Genomic DNA, 17,582 nt, shown 5'->3' with positions numbered 1-17,582 from the left:
GCACAAATACCAGATTCCTCAAAAAATGAATTTGTTTGTTTCCAAAAAGTTCAATCATAGACATTTATAATACGTTCCCATACAAAATTTCTCTCCCAAAATCTGAGATTATAAAATAATCCTAGATGATAATCATACTTTTTGACATTCAACCCTGTATTTTCGATAATTATTATTACGAATGTAAGGATAAACATCAAAATAAAAACTAAATGAAATGGACGAAGGCAAAGAAAACAAGTCTGTAAATTATTAATAAATATTATTAATTATGGATTCATTTTACAGAAAAGAGCATGTGTCCATAAATGGCGCGTACACCCTTTTTGGTTGTTTGGCCGAGCTCCTCCTCCTATTGGTGGTGTGCGTCTTGATGTTGTTCCACAAATGGAGGGACCTACAGTTTCAAACCGACTCCGAACGGCATGCGTATTACTGCCATAATTTTTTGCAACCTAAGTAAACGTCGCTTACGGATTTCCTCCAACTGTTTATTATTAGCAGCCAATTGTGCAATTAAATAAGCTATTTATTCTCTTTGTATTTTCCTCATATCGTTAGTAATAATTAACTAAACCAAAAACACCGAAATATTCCACCATTATTTGAAAAAAAAAAACCTTTCAAAACTGATTGCCATATGTGGGTAGATTAATTTTGTGGATTTATTGGTAATTAATGCATATGTGAACGTGCTTTTACATACATACCATATCATATATCTTCGTGATAGATAATTTTTTATGGCTAAAATTTCCCGAGCACAAAATGAACATCTCCTTGCATCGAACTGCCACTTTACCCTCCCAAGTTCACAGTGATGGATTGCAAAAATTGGGAATAATTATTGCACATTTTTTAGTTATCAAACGCAACCTAATTAATCAACAGGATTTTTCAGTGAAAGTGACAAGATCTGATAGATACTGATAGAAATGTGGGGTAATTTCCACAAACTAAAGTTTTGATCTTAATAAATTTATCAGATAATATACCGCCAATGGAGACAACCATTGCATGCGGTGTTAAAAGAGTTAGGTGGATACATTGAACAAATGAAATTTTTTTTGTACTGCATGAAAAAAACATATATATGTAAATACATATACATATGTATGTATGTAACTGAATATCTCCTCAACTGATAATCGTCAATCGAAACGACTTTAAAATCAATGTTAAGCTTCGTATGCAGATATTTTCGCCTCCACCAGCAAGTATTCGACACTTTGACAAAAAGGGTTATTTTATAATCTCAGATTTTGGGAGAGAAATTTTGTACGGGAAATATCGCGTTTTATTTGCGGATTGGGAGTTAAGCACGAAAAAGTAGAACATCTACTTATGTATTGTATATGTGAATGTATTATAATTACATGAAATTCCACGTATGTACGTAACATTCCCATTCCATATGTACATAGGTACATATGTATATGCAAAAGTTCAGATCCATTATCGAATTATGTAATCCTACCCAATGAGTTGATGTGTACAATATATGAATCGTTGCAATCGTTAACACATTTTTATTGACAATTATATGAGTGTACGTTAATATATTTGTATACAGTCACCTACACACTAATTGAGAATATGCCAAATCGTGATTGCTTTGTAGATCCAAGAGTGTATTAGAAATTCCCCCGTACACCGACATTGTCACGTAGACCATTTCTTGGTTGATCGAAAAAACAAACATTGCAAGTTCTCACATTTCCAGAAGTTCATGAGGGTACTCCAAACTTCTTTTATTCCATACTTCTTGTTGTTGTCATTCTCTAAATTTTACTAACACTTTTGCTAATCGCAAACAATTATTCAAAATTTTATAAAGTTAGTTGCTGTGCTAATTAACCAACAAAAGAGTGCAGGTAGGCAAACACAGGTACATGATTGTGCAATTCACAATCACATCTATATACCCACATACATACATATGTGTGTCTGGTACATTTATACCCAATTAACATTAAAAAGCTGTTGAACGAAGTTCGAAAAAAGGGTTTACTGTACCAAGTGTATAGCCATGAAAACATAATCCCATATGCGCATGCATGTACAAGGTGGCGTAAAATTAATCATCCTATTAGTCCGGGTGCCAGGGGTCGATTTTGGACTGCGTTTTTATACCGTTAAATTCTTGACTATACTTGTGATTTAACTTTCATGAATAACGAAAGTAAATGTCAGCTGGCGCATCCGCGGTGGGTGTGATTGTGGGAGGGTACGAAACATGTCGAAAAAAAATTTCTATCAACTCATTTTATACCGGCTGAAATTTTTTTCATGTATTGTTGCGTTCATACATCTCGGCGGCGCGCGAAATTTTCAATGCTTCGGATGCCGGTCTTTATTATAAAGAAATTTCCATCGGCATAAAGTAGTTTTACTTTTTAATTTATTTTACAAGTTCGCCTGTTCAGCTGACGTATTTTCCCCACTCTACGGCGCAGCTGACTATTTTTTTTATTCTACTAAATGTCAACAATACACAAAAAAAATGTCAGCCGGTATTAATTGAGTTGTTAAAAACTTTTTTTCGACACGTACCCACCGCTACTGAACCAGCTGACGGTTGGTTTCGTTATCCATTGGATGGCGTCTGCCTTCAGTATTAAAATCAGTCGGCATGAAATGATGAGGTCAAAATGACCCCTGGCTCCCGGACTATATCGGAAGATTTATAATTTTTGTAAATGGCGTCGTACGTTAATTGAAACTTGAGGGCTAGAGAGCTACAGTATACAAACGTACACACAATGGAACGCCTAAATGTCAAAATCAAGATTTCCATCATTTACAATCATCAACAAAATTATGATGATTAATTTTGCGCCACCTTGTATGTAGATGAAGTTGGATACGAATATGTACTTCATGAACTCGTGATATTATGTACTTCATAACAGGGCATTTTCCCGCGCTAATTATGTTTGTACATAAGTCGAGTTTTGTTCCATAAAATTTCGATACATGAATAGAATTATCTATTCTGGCGAATTATGAAATCTAGTAGATTTTTTAAAATCACCATTTATAAAAACTAATCTCACCTTGTTCTAAAATTGTCCTGAATATTAAAATGAAGACAACAACGATGGTAGTTCATCTTTATATCGAGGAACTCGCACCAAGAAAATGGTAGAGGCACTACATGATGAAAAGATTTGACAGAATCGACCTTTTACCAAAAAACTAAGAATTCATTATACGTGTGATATACAAAAAAAATTAACACAATGACACTTCGTTACTTCAGACGGCTGCCACGTCACTTGGGAATTCGGCAATCGAATTCTGCATGATCATTTCACACATATTCAAACACTTGTCCAATCAGTGGTTGTTCAGACGACAACGAAATGTCATTTGCTGATTTTTTCTTATATCATCAACACAACCTCAGTTTTTTTTTTGGATTCTGTCAAATTCGCTCAGAGCCGAATAACGGTCTGCTAAAGAGCACACCTCTAAAAATGTTCACCATGGGTTTTCATTGATTTCACACGCATTGCAGAACAACATTAGGAAAAATGATTCGATGAGCGATTTGGCACAAAATACGACCAATTTATTTATTTTTTTTGTTTTTTGTTTTGCCAGCAATTCATAAATGCGAGGAGGAAAAATGTACACCTAGTAATTGCAAAGGCGGACATCGTATCCGAATGGGTTGGTGAATGACTACCATTTGAAAGTGCACAGGTTAGAAGCCCGCACGAAACACGAATTGAGAGAAAAGTTATATTCTAATAGCGTCCGCCCCACGGCAGACAATGACAAACCTCCGAGTGTATTTCTACCATGGAAAACCTCCTCATAACGAACCATCTGCCATTCGGACGCAAATTGAAGCCTTTTTGTTTTGTTCTGTAAATTTAACAACGGTATCTTCTCTGTGTTTTGCTAATAATCCGGCTTCTACCAACCTGTATCGAACTGTCCGATTTGTAGCATGGAAATTTAGTTCTATTTTAAGCTTGTTTGATGACGAAAAAGTTTTGATTTTACCATAACCTATGGGTTTTTTGTTTTGTATTCCCCGAAATTTTACATTTTTTTCCTCGAGGTTCAGCTTTTGTTACGTTATGAATAGAAATTAATGTATAAAGTTTAAAAATTATTGCTACCACCAAAAAGTTACCGTTTTTATTGTTTTTCATCGAGGACAAAACTCTTTTTTTGTCACATATTGTAAATAGTTTTAACAAAAACCAATTTGCATATATGTATGTAAGTGATACCAAGGCGAAGTCATTAAAGGCGGTGGCACTAAGCCAACAACAACATTTTGTACATTAGAATGTCACGTCAAATTAGAAAACAAACAAGCGATTTATTTGTGAAGGCAAAATAGAGGAAAGAAATCCATTTATTTGTCGTGTTGAAATGCTTTTAAAATGTTCATAATAACTTTTGAATTTAAATTCTTTACAAAATTTCCGTTTTCAAATTACGAATATGAATGTACATAAGTAATACGTTTCGTAATTAAATTTTGTGCCGACATCCGAATTTACACGAAAAGAAAACCAAAAATCAGCTGGCCTTCTGCTACCACCTTTAATAGATTAGTTCTCCAATGTGTGATGTGCGTGTCGATATTGCTCCTCAAATGAAGGAGCCTGCAGTTAATGAGGGATTTTCCATGGTTGAATACAATACAATACAAGTAATCAGTCAAATCACTACAAGCAAGTAATTACAAATATATATAAGTATACACGTTTATGTAAATACTAAGACATCAATAATAGAAATAAGCTGTACACTTTATTTCTCAGCATCATCTCCACAAAGTAAGATTAGATTTTTCCAGATCCTCTTTAAGAAAAATGAGTCTTCCCATACACATGAATTTTTTCATGATAAAAATTTCCGGTTGCGCTAATTCCGTGCCCAAAAATTCATGCAAGTGGACAATGTTTCTAACTAAGAGTGACCAGAGGTCATTATTTTGCATACGGTTCAAGCAGCTCAGAATTTCCCACTCCCGTAAAATACCCAGGCTAAAGTAGAAAACTTACTCTGGTGAATCTTCTCCTGCGTCTGCCAGTAGAATGCAGCTACTAAATTATCGCCCTTTAATGAAATGTCTTAAAAAACACGAGTATCTACTATCATCTCATTTATCATTCAAAAAACACTAATGCAAGTGCTAGTGTTCAAATCGTTTGAAGTTAAACGTTTGTTTATTTAATTTACTCTGTGAAATATTAGACTTAACGAAAAGTTTTCGAATTATAATGACAGTCACTTTAAAAAAAACAGTGCTTCAGGAAAAACTCATATTATTCGCAAGAAATTCCTAACGAATAGGAATATCGAAAAATCCTTTTACTTACATAAATACGTGTTCTACAAATACAGTATATTATAAAAGTAACCGAACACCCGCGATGCCCCCCCCCCCCCCCCCTCAAGTCGCTTGTGCCTAGAAGAAAACGGATATTGGTCCAATCGTTTATTTAATTAAGCTCGATTTCGATCGCCTTGACTAAAAACGATCGATTAAGAAAAAATTGCATGTGAAAGCAACAATAACGCTGTCGAGCAAGATTCGCTGTAATTACAAATGTAATTTTAGACAGCCCTATTCCAGCGATACCCAGATATGTTTATTTACTTCAATTCATTCATCTATTCGCCACTTATTAACGCTTGGCGAAACGAATAGGCCTATTATCAGACCCTCGAAACTTCTCGGCTGACGTGCGAACCTTGCAGTGTATTCATATAAAAGGTGCTTACTGGGTACTTCTATTACTCATCTAACGCCATAAGCTTGTGCACAGTTACTATTTTATATAAATATCCACGCCTATCTACATCGATATGTATGCCGACACAACTTTTACGATTAACTGTCATAGCGAGTGATTGCAGTTTTTCGTATTGTTAGCACATTTGCAAATTTGTATATGTATGTATATAAATATGGGCACATACATACATACGTGCATTGTGCAAATGTAGACACAAAAAAGAGATCGACAACAAGTGGTTAATTGCCTAGCAGTGAAAATAAGTTCGTTAAATCATGTGACGAAATGAGCATTGCACGGCCTCAACAAGTTGGAAACAGCGCAATCTGAACAAAATTTTTATTGAGTATTACTAATTGACCTAATGTGTATCTTGCCGCCGATATGGTTTTTGTTTTTTGTTATAGCAGAATTGACAGGAAAAAGGTTCGACATGCATTAATTTTAAAAGTCTTACATAATTACCTATTTATTATCCATTAACGCTAACATATACGTGTATGCACATTAGGATGACTCGATAAAAATTTTTTTTCTTGATGTTGCCACTAAAATTTGTTCTATGGCTAAAAAAAAGTTAGGTACCTACTGTTTTATTTAATATTTACTCAGGCGGCCAACGCTTTGAAAATTATAATTGAATTTCCCATGAGGGAACTTTTCCGTAAATTTGATACGAAATATTTATACATTTTGAATAAAAACAAATTGTTAATCTATGCTTTATTAAAAAAAATTATTTAAACTATTTTTTATACCTATATGTATACATCCAAAAATGTAATAAAGAAACCAGTTTTAAATACTTTTTAATGCAACAATATATTGATAAATATTACTTATAGTTTTAATATGTAAACGGTGCCCTATCAAGAGATTCAAGTATTTTGGACATTGTCGTCAATCCTTCTATAAACTGGTTGTAGACTTGAGTACAGTAAGAAGTAAACTAAGAAAAAAACCAAAAACAATTCTATTATTTTGAGATTTATTCAATGTTGAAAATTTTGGTATAGAGATTTTAAAAGTAAAATATACCTATTGAGTTCTTTTTAGCATTTAAACAAAAAAATATTTTTTTGCATAACATGTAGTGTGAAAAAAGAATTGGGGAATATTATATTTTTGTTTTTGAAAATTTATTTTAAAATTATTATTTTTTATTAATAGCGTGTATCGGCTTACTAATATACATATCGCACCCTAAATACAAAAGGGACACAACTCAAAATTTTCCACACTCGAGCTTGACTTGTTTACAGTAACACAGAAAACAGAAAACAAATTGCAAACGGGCGTAATATACGAGCACGCATGGTGACAAGATTTTAGAGGTGTGGACAAAATCAGGCGGTTAATCAACTCTCAGCGAATTTCAAAGAAACAGTTGATTTTCTGACGTAACAGGGGATTTGACAGTGGTTTCTTTACGAAATATGTAAAATTCTGTTGGTGATATACGAACAAAATTAGTACAGCCAACCTCTCCTAATACTTCGTTGCCGTCTGAACATCGACTGATTGGACAAGTGTGTGAATACGTGTGAAATGAGCCGGCAGAATTCTGCTGCCGAGTCTCCAGTGACTGACAGTCGAAGTTACTCGTTCAATTTCGTTTTTACGATAACAGATTGGCTAAACCTGGTATCCATAATCGCTTCGTTAGAGTAGTATTTTGCACTGATTTTTCATTGGTTTGCTGTACATATTTGAATATACATAACTCGAAAAGTTATTGGAATCCTATTATGCAACTTAGAGGAATTTTCAAGCATAGTCTATACTATTAATAACAAGAACAAAAACAAGAAAACAAAAACTGGGAGGATATTTTTCAAAAATGAAGCAAAACAAAATTTATCCCAAAATAGTGAACAAAAAAATTTAATTTAAAAACACTTTTTTATTTACCGCTATGGATTTAAAAAAAATATATACATACATTATATACACTATACCTACACTATACACTAAATTCCAACTATGGAAAAAACTAGAATTTTCTAGGTGAGACAGCAAAAGTTATCAAATAGCATTAATAAATTATTTAGACAATTCCAAAAACATTTAAAAATAACGTAATAATACGTAATTTTGCTTTTAAAAATTTCTTAGTCCAAAAATAAAAACAAAAAAAAAGATAAGCATTTTTCGGTTTTAATTTCCATTTTCTTATTATTGGGGGGTTTCGGAGTCGCTATACAAAATAGTTTTAATTATTTTTTTCTTTTTTTGTAATAAAACTTACAGATCATTTCCGGACGTTTTTGAGGGAAAATCAAGTGAGAAGATTACATAATATCGACCTGTAAACTTTTATGCCAAATCTACGAAGAAGTGCAGTTTGCGCATGGAAATTCAATTGCAAGTTTCGAAGTGTTGACGGGTCTGCGCAAATATTTAATAAAAGAATGCATAGAAATATTTAATACATTTTTTGGCCATAGAACAATTCTGTTTTTTCATTTGCGGGTCATCCTAATGCAAAAAAATGTACTCGCATTTAAAAATCGATTAGTCTCAGCAAATCTCCGATAATATGCATATATATGTATGTATGTCAGTCATTACCGATTTATCTTTTAAATTCATTTCGGCTTCTGTTTTAATTTCAATTCATATACTGTATGTTCACTATAAATACATATGAACCGAAAATGCCGGAAAATTGTTCAATCAATAAAAATATGTATATTTCTTACACAGAAGAGGATGACTATCCTAGAGTTCGAAGCACTACAAGCTCTTACAACCCAAGCAAAAGAGAGTAGAGAACGAAACTCTTCAGCATTGCCCTACAAATACGCATATATGCAATAGAAGACTGTATGACCATCTAATAATCTATTCTTAAATTAATATTACGTATAAAATGTCTCGAATGCATTATGTAAAATTTGTTTACAGTAAAAAATATTTTTCACTCACTCTATTATACTTAAGTTATTGAGTCAAAACGAATATTGCATGTATATATGCGGAAATCTCATGTTTTTAGCAACAACAAAACTTATTTTATTCCTATTCGCTCGTACTACTGTAGGTACATATGTATGCATGTACATGTATTTTAAATATTCCTCTATGTTCACTGGGTAGATTAGAGTTTTCATTGCCACTTTACATTATTATTATTGTTCAAATTTCATTTTAATATAATTTTAATTGCATTTATTTCATTAATTCACTTTTAATTTACTATTAATTGTTAACCTTCGTTTTTTCTTTTATTTTAATTTTTGTAGAAAACATTTCGGTTGGTTTTTCGGTAATTTAAATATAAAGCTTGGCAAAAATGCCATCGAAAATAAGGAACAACCACTACAGCAACCACAGCAACAACCAGCAGCAATAAACAAAATTACAGACAATAAACCTGTGCCTGAGCCCAAACCAGTAAAACCAGAAATAAAGCCCGTCACATCTACTCCGGTAGCTCCAACTCCAGCAAAACCGATTGAGAAACCAGCGCCAGCAACACCCCCTTCGACACCAATATCAAGCCCATCAGTAAAACCAACATCAAGTATTGCTACTTTGAAAAAGGAATTAGCGACTGATGCCTTAGATAAAAAACTACAGGAGGCTGGCAAACCTTTCCAAAATGGCAATGAAAACCTTAAGGATAATTTGAAGGATGCCACAACCGGTTTTTTACAAAAGGAATCTCAAAAACAGACAGAAAGGTAGAATACATGCATACATACATATACATATGTATTGAATTAAAATATTTGTAAATAATCACTCGCGTAAAAAAGTAGGGATGTTGGCTTCATAAATTTCAAAAATTCTCCCTGCATATTCCAGAAGATTTTAGAAGTATTCACATTATATGTGCAGTTCACCCATAAGCAAAATGAAGTAATATAGGATATGTGCGCACTACTGCCATAGATTGAATATGGTTTTGTCAACATGGCTTCGTGACCGAAGCGGTTTAGTGTATTTTCAGTCAGAAAGTGCGTCAATGGAAGTTCATGCCCCCATGCTTTTGATTTAGCCAATTGTGGGTGTTGGTGATTAAGATATACTTGTATGTATGTCTACTTTCCTTACGAAGAACTCCCCCAATACTCTTCTCGTTCCTGAAGAGATTCTGGCTTTTCTTGGTCAGCTATCAACGCCGGCCAGTATCTTTAATAGTCGTTCTTTCTGCACTGAACTCTAGCACTCTTTCGACAACGAGAGCGGAATGTCTCACGCCATCGATGACTAATGCCGCTTCATCCGTAGTCATAACTACGAATTTAAGCCTCTTGTTAGGTAAACCAGCAATTAATTTAAATGCATGGTACGTCATTCCCCTAAAATATAAATTTGTACTAGCTGCCTAACTAAATTTATATATGTAAATGATAAATTGTTAGTTTAAACAAGAAACTCGCTTAAAATAGTCCTATTTCATTCATACCTGAAAAGCTTAACTGAAAACATGCACATATGCATATGTGTATCATATAACAATAAACTCAGTTTCAATTTCTATGTTGAAGAAAATATATAAATATTTCCAGTATTTACCAAGCCTTCTCAGCTAATGTTACGAAAATTTTAACAAATTATATATCCAGCAAGAATTTAACTGCAAACAAGTTAAATCAAACAGCTGATTTCTGATCGTATGTGTATACATACAAATGGATTTATGCTAAACATAAAGGAAAAAGTTTTCAATACGAAAATTTTACTACATCATACTTAATTAATGTTGTTGTTAATTGTTCGTATAGTTACTACTCTGGCTGCGCCTGAAAACATCTTGTAAAATTGTTTACATTTGTCTATCACTGTTAACATAGCATCTTCTGTTAACATCTGTTATGCTAGCAAAGCCCATTCTGAAAGAAAGTTTATGAGCAATATACATATATTTCACAAAAAAAATTTTTTCTTTGTATTCATTTATTATTTGCAATCTATCTTACACAATACGCAAATTTGTTAAAATTATATTTTTTAATAAGGAATTGCTAGTCTAGAGTGAGCTAGCTATTATATGCTATTACTTATATAAAGTTCTTAAAATTAACATCCTTTTCACTTAAGATATGTTGTTTTCAATTAATAGATCTAAACTCTGTCTGGGAGATTTGAAATTTGATATATTTTCAGTCTTGTATTAGATAAACTATTGCAAATATAAAGCTGAGTTATTAGGATCGTAATTTAGTCTATGGGTTTCCTAGCACTTAATTTTCGTGTTTCATATTTTATAAAATGTTCTCTAAAAATAAACCAAGTCGCGCTTACAAGACGCGCTGGTATTTTTGCAAAATTTCTACATTAGAGTGAATTGTTGTACCCTAAAGTTGAATATCATAAGCCCAGACAGGCTTTAATATTAAGTAGTTTTGTATAGGCGCACTTTATTTTCAAGACTGACTTGGCAATTTTTGCCCAAAAGCCAATACATGTTTTTGGTTTTCATTTTAAGTTGCTCCTGCTTTTCTTTGGAGTGGACTATCCAGGTTAGTCTTCGATCAAGGTGGACTTCCAGATAGTTAACAGTATCGCTCTGGGGGATTTCGGAACCATTAAGTGAAACTTTTGAGCAGTCTACCTTTCTCAATGCAAATGTAACTTGAATTGATTTTTGTTATTTGACTCGAATTTTCCATTGCAATAGCCACGTTCCGATAAATTCAAGCTGTTGAGAGGCTTCTGGAGGAAATTGCTGGTTACAATAATAGCCGTATCATCAGCATATGTTGTCATGTTAATAGCGCTTGATACTGGAATGTCGACTGTAAATATAGTATAGAGCACTGGACCCAAAACACTTCCTTGTGGAACTCCAGCATTAATAGTTTTTATTGAAAATGTTTGTTTTGTTGTTGAACATAAAAGTGTCTATCACGGAAGTACGATTTAATTAATAGAAAATATGCAGCAAGAAGCCATTTTTTTAGTGTCAAACTCTACAAGTATTATCGAGGAATTGCATGAGAATTTGAACATTTGAGCATTTCTCCATTTAAATGACTTTAACTATAATTCAGCTCGGTGCAAATTGACTATAAAATAACAAATTTCAAAAGAAATATTCGCTTTGGAATAGAAAGTCTTTATTAAGTCTCAAAAGATGCGCATAATTAACCTTGAGAGGTCATTAAGTAAATTTCAAATCTTTAAATTTATCACAGCATTGCATGAGCTTTGATTTCTTAAAAATATTAATATTTTTTTTTACTTTTTAAAATTTTAAATTTTGAGAATTCTGCGAATTTTCATTTACTTTAGCTCTTATTATGGGGGCTGCGCTCCAAATTTTTCTTGTTTAAAGCTTATGTGAGCTTGAATGTAAATTTAACCTACCTGTTTGCTCATTTTCTTTAAGTTTTTATTTGCAAAATAATATTTTCTTTGCATTTTTAATTTCATGGTATATTTGGTTCTTATTAATATTATTTGGTATTTCCTCATATTTGACTTTTTCGTATTTTAGCATAGCTTTGGCCGTAAATTACTCGAATGCCTGCAGGCGCATGCATCTACAAACATAAATATGTATTTTGTTCACATTTAAAATAAAAAAATTGTGCATCATTGTGAAAATCATATTATATTTTTCATATTTTGTGTGAAAATCACACCATCGCCGATTGAAGTCTATTATCTTATAAATATTCTTGGCGTAATTTAATTTACTTAGGATAAAATACTCTGGCGTTTTTCTTATACATTCAAAATTTAAAAAGACATGTATTTTCAGCGTTTCCTGTGCGAAATTACGTAAAATCTTGATGTTTATATGCCAAAAACTGGCCACTTGTTTGTTCAGCAATAATTTGGCATCAAGTCAAAAATTTCAAACAAAAGGCATAGGGCATAGGCATACGTACGTACATACGTATGTATGTACATTGTGACTATGTATGTATGTATGTATGTATGTATTCAAAGAGTTTATATCATATTATTTAATTTATTTCTTCAAAATAAAATGAAAGCCAAAAATTGTCTTTCAAACTTAAATGACGTGGTAAATCTGGGAACTTTTACACAATATTCATCCCAATCATAATAACACAAACTACCCCGTAGTGCCATGCATGCATTCAAACAAGTATAAATGCATGTACATACGTATAGATCTGTAACAGAATTCAGCATGTGTTGGCGGACGAGAGCTTCAAGAAGAATTTTAAACAAATATCTAGATTTCCTAATATTATATCCAAAGCCTTTATTATTCAATTACATATTCTATAGTACCTACATCCACAAGCACTTGCATAGGTATTTTAAATTTAATTGGGCTGAAAAAGTTTATTTTGCAAAGACAAAAATATATACCGAAGTGTAATATTATGTTCGCAGGGTAGGCAAACAAAGATAAATAAATAAGTAGTTTATGAATTTTCTTTTATAGACAATAGCAAACGCTTTTTCAAGGTTCTTTGTGAAGTATTTCCTAATGGGACCTTAAAACATAATCCAGGTTAAAAAAATGGGCAGTCTTAACCTTCGTTCTCTAGTTAGAACTTTGAGAACAATTTCGTCGATTCAACTAAAATCGGCAAAATAGTGTTACTTGAATACTCACATATATATGTATAGGGTGCGTAATCTTTTATGTCGGTAAACGCCGAATAACTTTGCCTTACCAACTGATCAACATACATGTTTTCGATACGTCAATTCAGTACAATTTCAACCATGGATAGTTTTACACCGAAACAACCGAAATCGATGCTATAAAACCCAAAATGCTTGGCAAGGTGATGACAAACGCAGAAAAAATATCGTAGTTTGTGATTGCTAATAAAGGTGGCCACTTTATTAATATTGTATTCAAAAAATAGTTTTAATAATAGTTTTCACTTATACAAATCAGTTGTTTTTTTTTCAAAGTTATTCAATGTTTTCATACCGACATAAACGATGGCACACCCTGTATATTTATATATATAGGGCGTTACATTTATGAAATTTAGTGATCAGATCCCTACCGTCTATACATACGAGGTGTGTTCAAACAATATGGTGAATGTTTCAAATTTCTCGGGCTACGTACATTCGACTTTCGATTATTATTTTTTTTATGCTGGTGCACTCGAAGATACCTATGTTCACGGTTTTAGCAATATAGCATGTTTAGTTTTCTATAATTTCTATAATTTTGCAGTTTCATGCTCGAAGATTCGAACCTACGCCCTGCCGAATAAATCTTTCGCCTGTTAAAATTTCTATAGCTTTCGAAAATGTATTTGTATAATTTAGTGGTTTTACTGAAAATTAACAACTTTTAAATTGGACTACTACAGCGACTAAATAAGAGATGTTAATTAAAAGTGCATACATACATAGGTATGTATGTGTTATCAGGAGTCAGTAACCGTTTATTTAATAAAAATATGTTCACTTGGTATTCGATATTTTACCGGCCACCGGACCAAATTTAGCTTTTCATAACAAACTTAAATCAAAAACAAGATGGACAAAACCGGATAAGATAACAAAATTAATTTCTGCAGGAGGGCGAAATACGGAAGATTACATTAAATAAGTCGTACACATAAATATGCAAAACTTTGAATATACATATATGCACATATGTATGTATTATATCTAAAAGGGTGTTTACATGAGGCGATTTGCTAATTGCCTGCAAATTGATCAACAGTTGAATGTGAAGTGGAATGTGAAGAAGTTTCCTCTCCTGTTTATACGAGGTGATCTTGTTGTTGAACCCTTTCAGGGTAACAAGTGAAATGGTAATTCCAGCGAAATTATAACATTTATTATAGCAAAAGCTCATAGCAATCCAATAACTTTGTGATACTGATTTTATTCAGTTTATTATATTATTTTAAATCAATAATTCACTTTCAAAATGTACGCACGTTAAGTACAGAATATAAACAAACCCAGGGCTGCTAAAAATAAAAGTTGAATGACTCAAAGTTAGCTGGTGACTAACTTTGTTAAGAGAGATTGATTGGAATCCCGTTTACACCAGGCGATTGCTGCTTTCAACTAAAAATAAAAATTAATAAAAATCATGTAAACTCGTTAACACCCTATAAGGGAACTCGAATTTGAACTCCAAATTGAATAATTAATAAATTGTATTTTATTTGACAGATCTGAACGTTACTGTATTGAGACAGTAGAACTAAAAAAAATTATATATTGTATATTGGTTGAGTCGGTTTATCCGGTTTACGTTCTGTTTCTTCACATGTTTCTCTGACGAATTGCATTATTGGGACTGCTGGCGACTTGTAGCAAATATAATGTATAAGTATTTTGATTTGAATCCATTAAAAATGTATATAAAAAAGCAATCGCTTGGCTGCTGACTAAAATAATTCCCTTTAACCCTTAAGCCACCAGCGCGGTAGCCAGTACCGCTACTTAAAACTCAGTATTCCTTAAGAACTGTGTTGCCGATAAAGCAAATCGCTGAAAATTTAACATTTTTGGTCCATGGTTGATGAGCTGGATAGGCAAAATCATCAAGAGAATTGATGAAACCAAGTTTTTCGGAAAGTCTGAGTTCTGTACAGAAAAGTAATTTCTCAGTTTTTTCCAGGTGGGCAATTTTAAGCGGGTTTACTTCAACTTGAAGTTGCTGGTCGCGGAAGAGCATTTAAAAGCGTAAATTAATTGAACGGCGGCCGCCGTAGCCGAATGGGTTGGTGCATGACTACCATTCGGAATTCACAGAGAGAACGTAGCTTTGAATCTCGGTGAAACACTAAAATTAAGAAAAAGTTTTTCCTAATAGCGGTCACCCCTCGGCAGGCAACGGCAAACCTCCGAATGTATTTCTGCCATGAAAAAGCTCCTCATAAAAAATATCTGCCGTTCGGAGTCGGCTTAAAACTGTAGGTCCCTAAATTTGTAGAACAACATCAATACGCACGTCACAAATAGGAGGAGGAACTCGGCCAAACACCCAAGGCCTTCCTAGTCATTTTCGGGTAAGGTGAATCAGAGTCTGCAAATTATTTTTACCAAAAACGACCGCGCGCTTTGGTGTAAAAAACATGAGCGGGTTTTTCGACAAAGATGTTGATAATCAGCTCTATTTTATGAGATGTACACCCTTTTATTTTTTAATTAAGCTAAACAAAAATAATTATTAGTTTTCATTTGTATTCTCTTTGTTTTTCATAACTAATTTGTAAAATCAGGATAGTTTACACGATTTTCAAGATTGCTGAATACAATCGTTTGAAAAAAAACGCAAAAATGCATACCGTTATGTAAATTTCATATAATATACGTATGAACATATCTTCTTCTACACATTTGATTGAGGCGATAACCACTTACGCGATTTTAGAAGAGTTGAACAAATCGCACCAGTCGTTTCTTTCTCGTGTTAGCCGGCGCCAGTGAAGTCAAGTCCTTCTCCACCTGCTCTTTCAAATGCAGAGGAGGCCTACCTCGTTTGTATCCATTCAAATGGCATGACCTTCGTTGGTTCTTCTGAGCTGGATCTTTATGCGCTGCATAACCTATGATACTCGCTGTCGCCTACATGCAAAGTCCAAAAATCTTTGCAGAATTTTTCTCTCAAATATTCCAACGCCTTATAGTCAAAGCTTTTGCGACATATGATAAGATGGTTAGTTAGTTGATGGTGGTATTCAATCTTACACACAATACAATTACTGATTTCAAGTGGCGTTTTAGTAGACAATAAAACGATATCTAATAAATTTGGTAACTCATGATTTCATTGAAAAATTCTCACATTTATTGATAAATGGAAAATTAATCAAGTTATAACAGGCAATTATGCTATAAAAATTTGAAATATTAGTAGAAGGGTGTGATTACATAAACGCGCTTTTGAGGCAATGTTGTAAGTAAAATATTTACATTTGACATTCTGTACGCTATGACGAATAAATAAACGTTATATGAATTCGCCTTGCCGAATTTATTTTTTCTAACAATTTGGAGTTATCTTACTACGAGTATTAAAGAACAACCGAGCATCGATTCTTAAAGCCCAGTCGAATATTTTTACGGGCCTACGAAATAAGCCAGTAATAAGTTTTTAAAAATGCAGTATTTTTAATAATAAAAAGGCAATTTCTATCGATATATAGCAGACCTTCAGCACTGAACAATTGCTCAGTAGCCACACTTGTTGAGGGGCATATATCATATTAAAATATTTTAAACCAAATGTGGGTTCTGATACAAATATTCAAATGTGTTACGATCTCGTCATCATCATCATCGTTTCCTTTATCTACCATTGGAGGGCCTCAAGCACTTGGCTGTAGATATTCATTGAGATAGAAAGCGTCCAATTCGTTAATTATTGAGAAATAATTATTTTCAATATTATTCCTGCAAATATAATTGATATCAAAGCGCAAAGGTCATTTTGAAGTTTTCTGAAAGAATAAAAATTAAGAAATGTTCGATTTTTTTTTGCGGAAGGCGAAGCCGAACTTTGGTTATTGCATATTTCACTTAAAGTCTGATTCTGTCAAAAAATGAATTCGCCTTGACTCATTCTGGGCTGACAGGCACATGGACACAGCGAAAGAAAAAAAAAACAAATTAGCTGATATACCAACACCACATTTAATAGATTCGCCTTGGATTATGTATACTTCGCAAAATTTCACAAATAAAATTTAACTTGTCAAATAAAAATCAATAATCAATAAAACATGTCAATCACAAAAATCTTATTACATAAGGGATTACCCGGAAAATAGCACAACTTAGGAATGTTAGCCGCCTGTAGGAAAAAGTTTGCTGAAAGTTTTGTTAAATGACATTACAAATACAGTCATACAAATAGCAATATTTTTGCAGAATTGCATGAACAGCATG

The 17,582-nt window shown here is 33.0% G+C and overlaps 1 protein-coding gene across 3 annotated transcripts in view; it reads left to right on the top strand.

Moving 5' to 3' along the window:
• Positions 1 to 17,582, top strand: part of LOC128862563 (arginine kinase 1) — an 86,923-nt gene that overhangs the window by 29,275 nt on the left and 40,066 nt on the right. For all 3 annotated transcript variants that reach the window (XM_054101267.1, XM_054101264.1, XM_054101265.1), the window contains one exon: positions 9,014 to 9,454. In XM_054101267.1, coding sequence (XP_053957242.1) covers positions 9,014 to 9,454 — 441 coding nt within the window. The remainder of the gene's footprint in view (positions 1 to 9,013; positions 9,455 to 17,582) is intronic.

This window comes from Anastrepha ludens, chromosome 4 (assembly GCF_028408465.1).
Source record: "Anastrepha ludens isolate Willacy chromosome 4, idAnaLude1.1, whole genome shotgun sequence".
NCBI lineage: Eukaryota > Metazoa > Arthropoda > Insecta > Diptera > Tephritidae > Anastrepha > Anastrepha ludens.
Note: the sequence above shows the minus strand (reverse complement) of the source record. Positions and strands in the feature narration are given on the sequence as shown.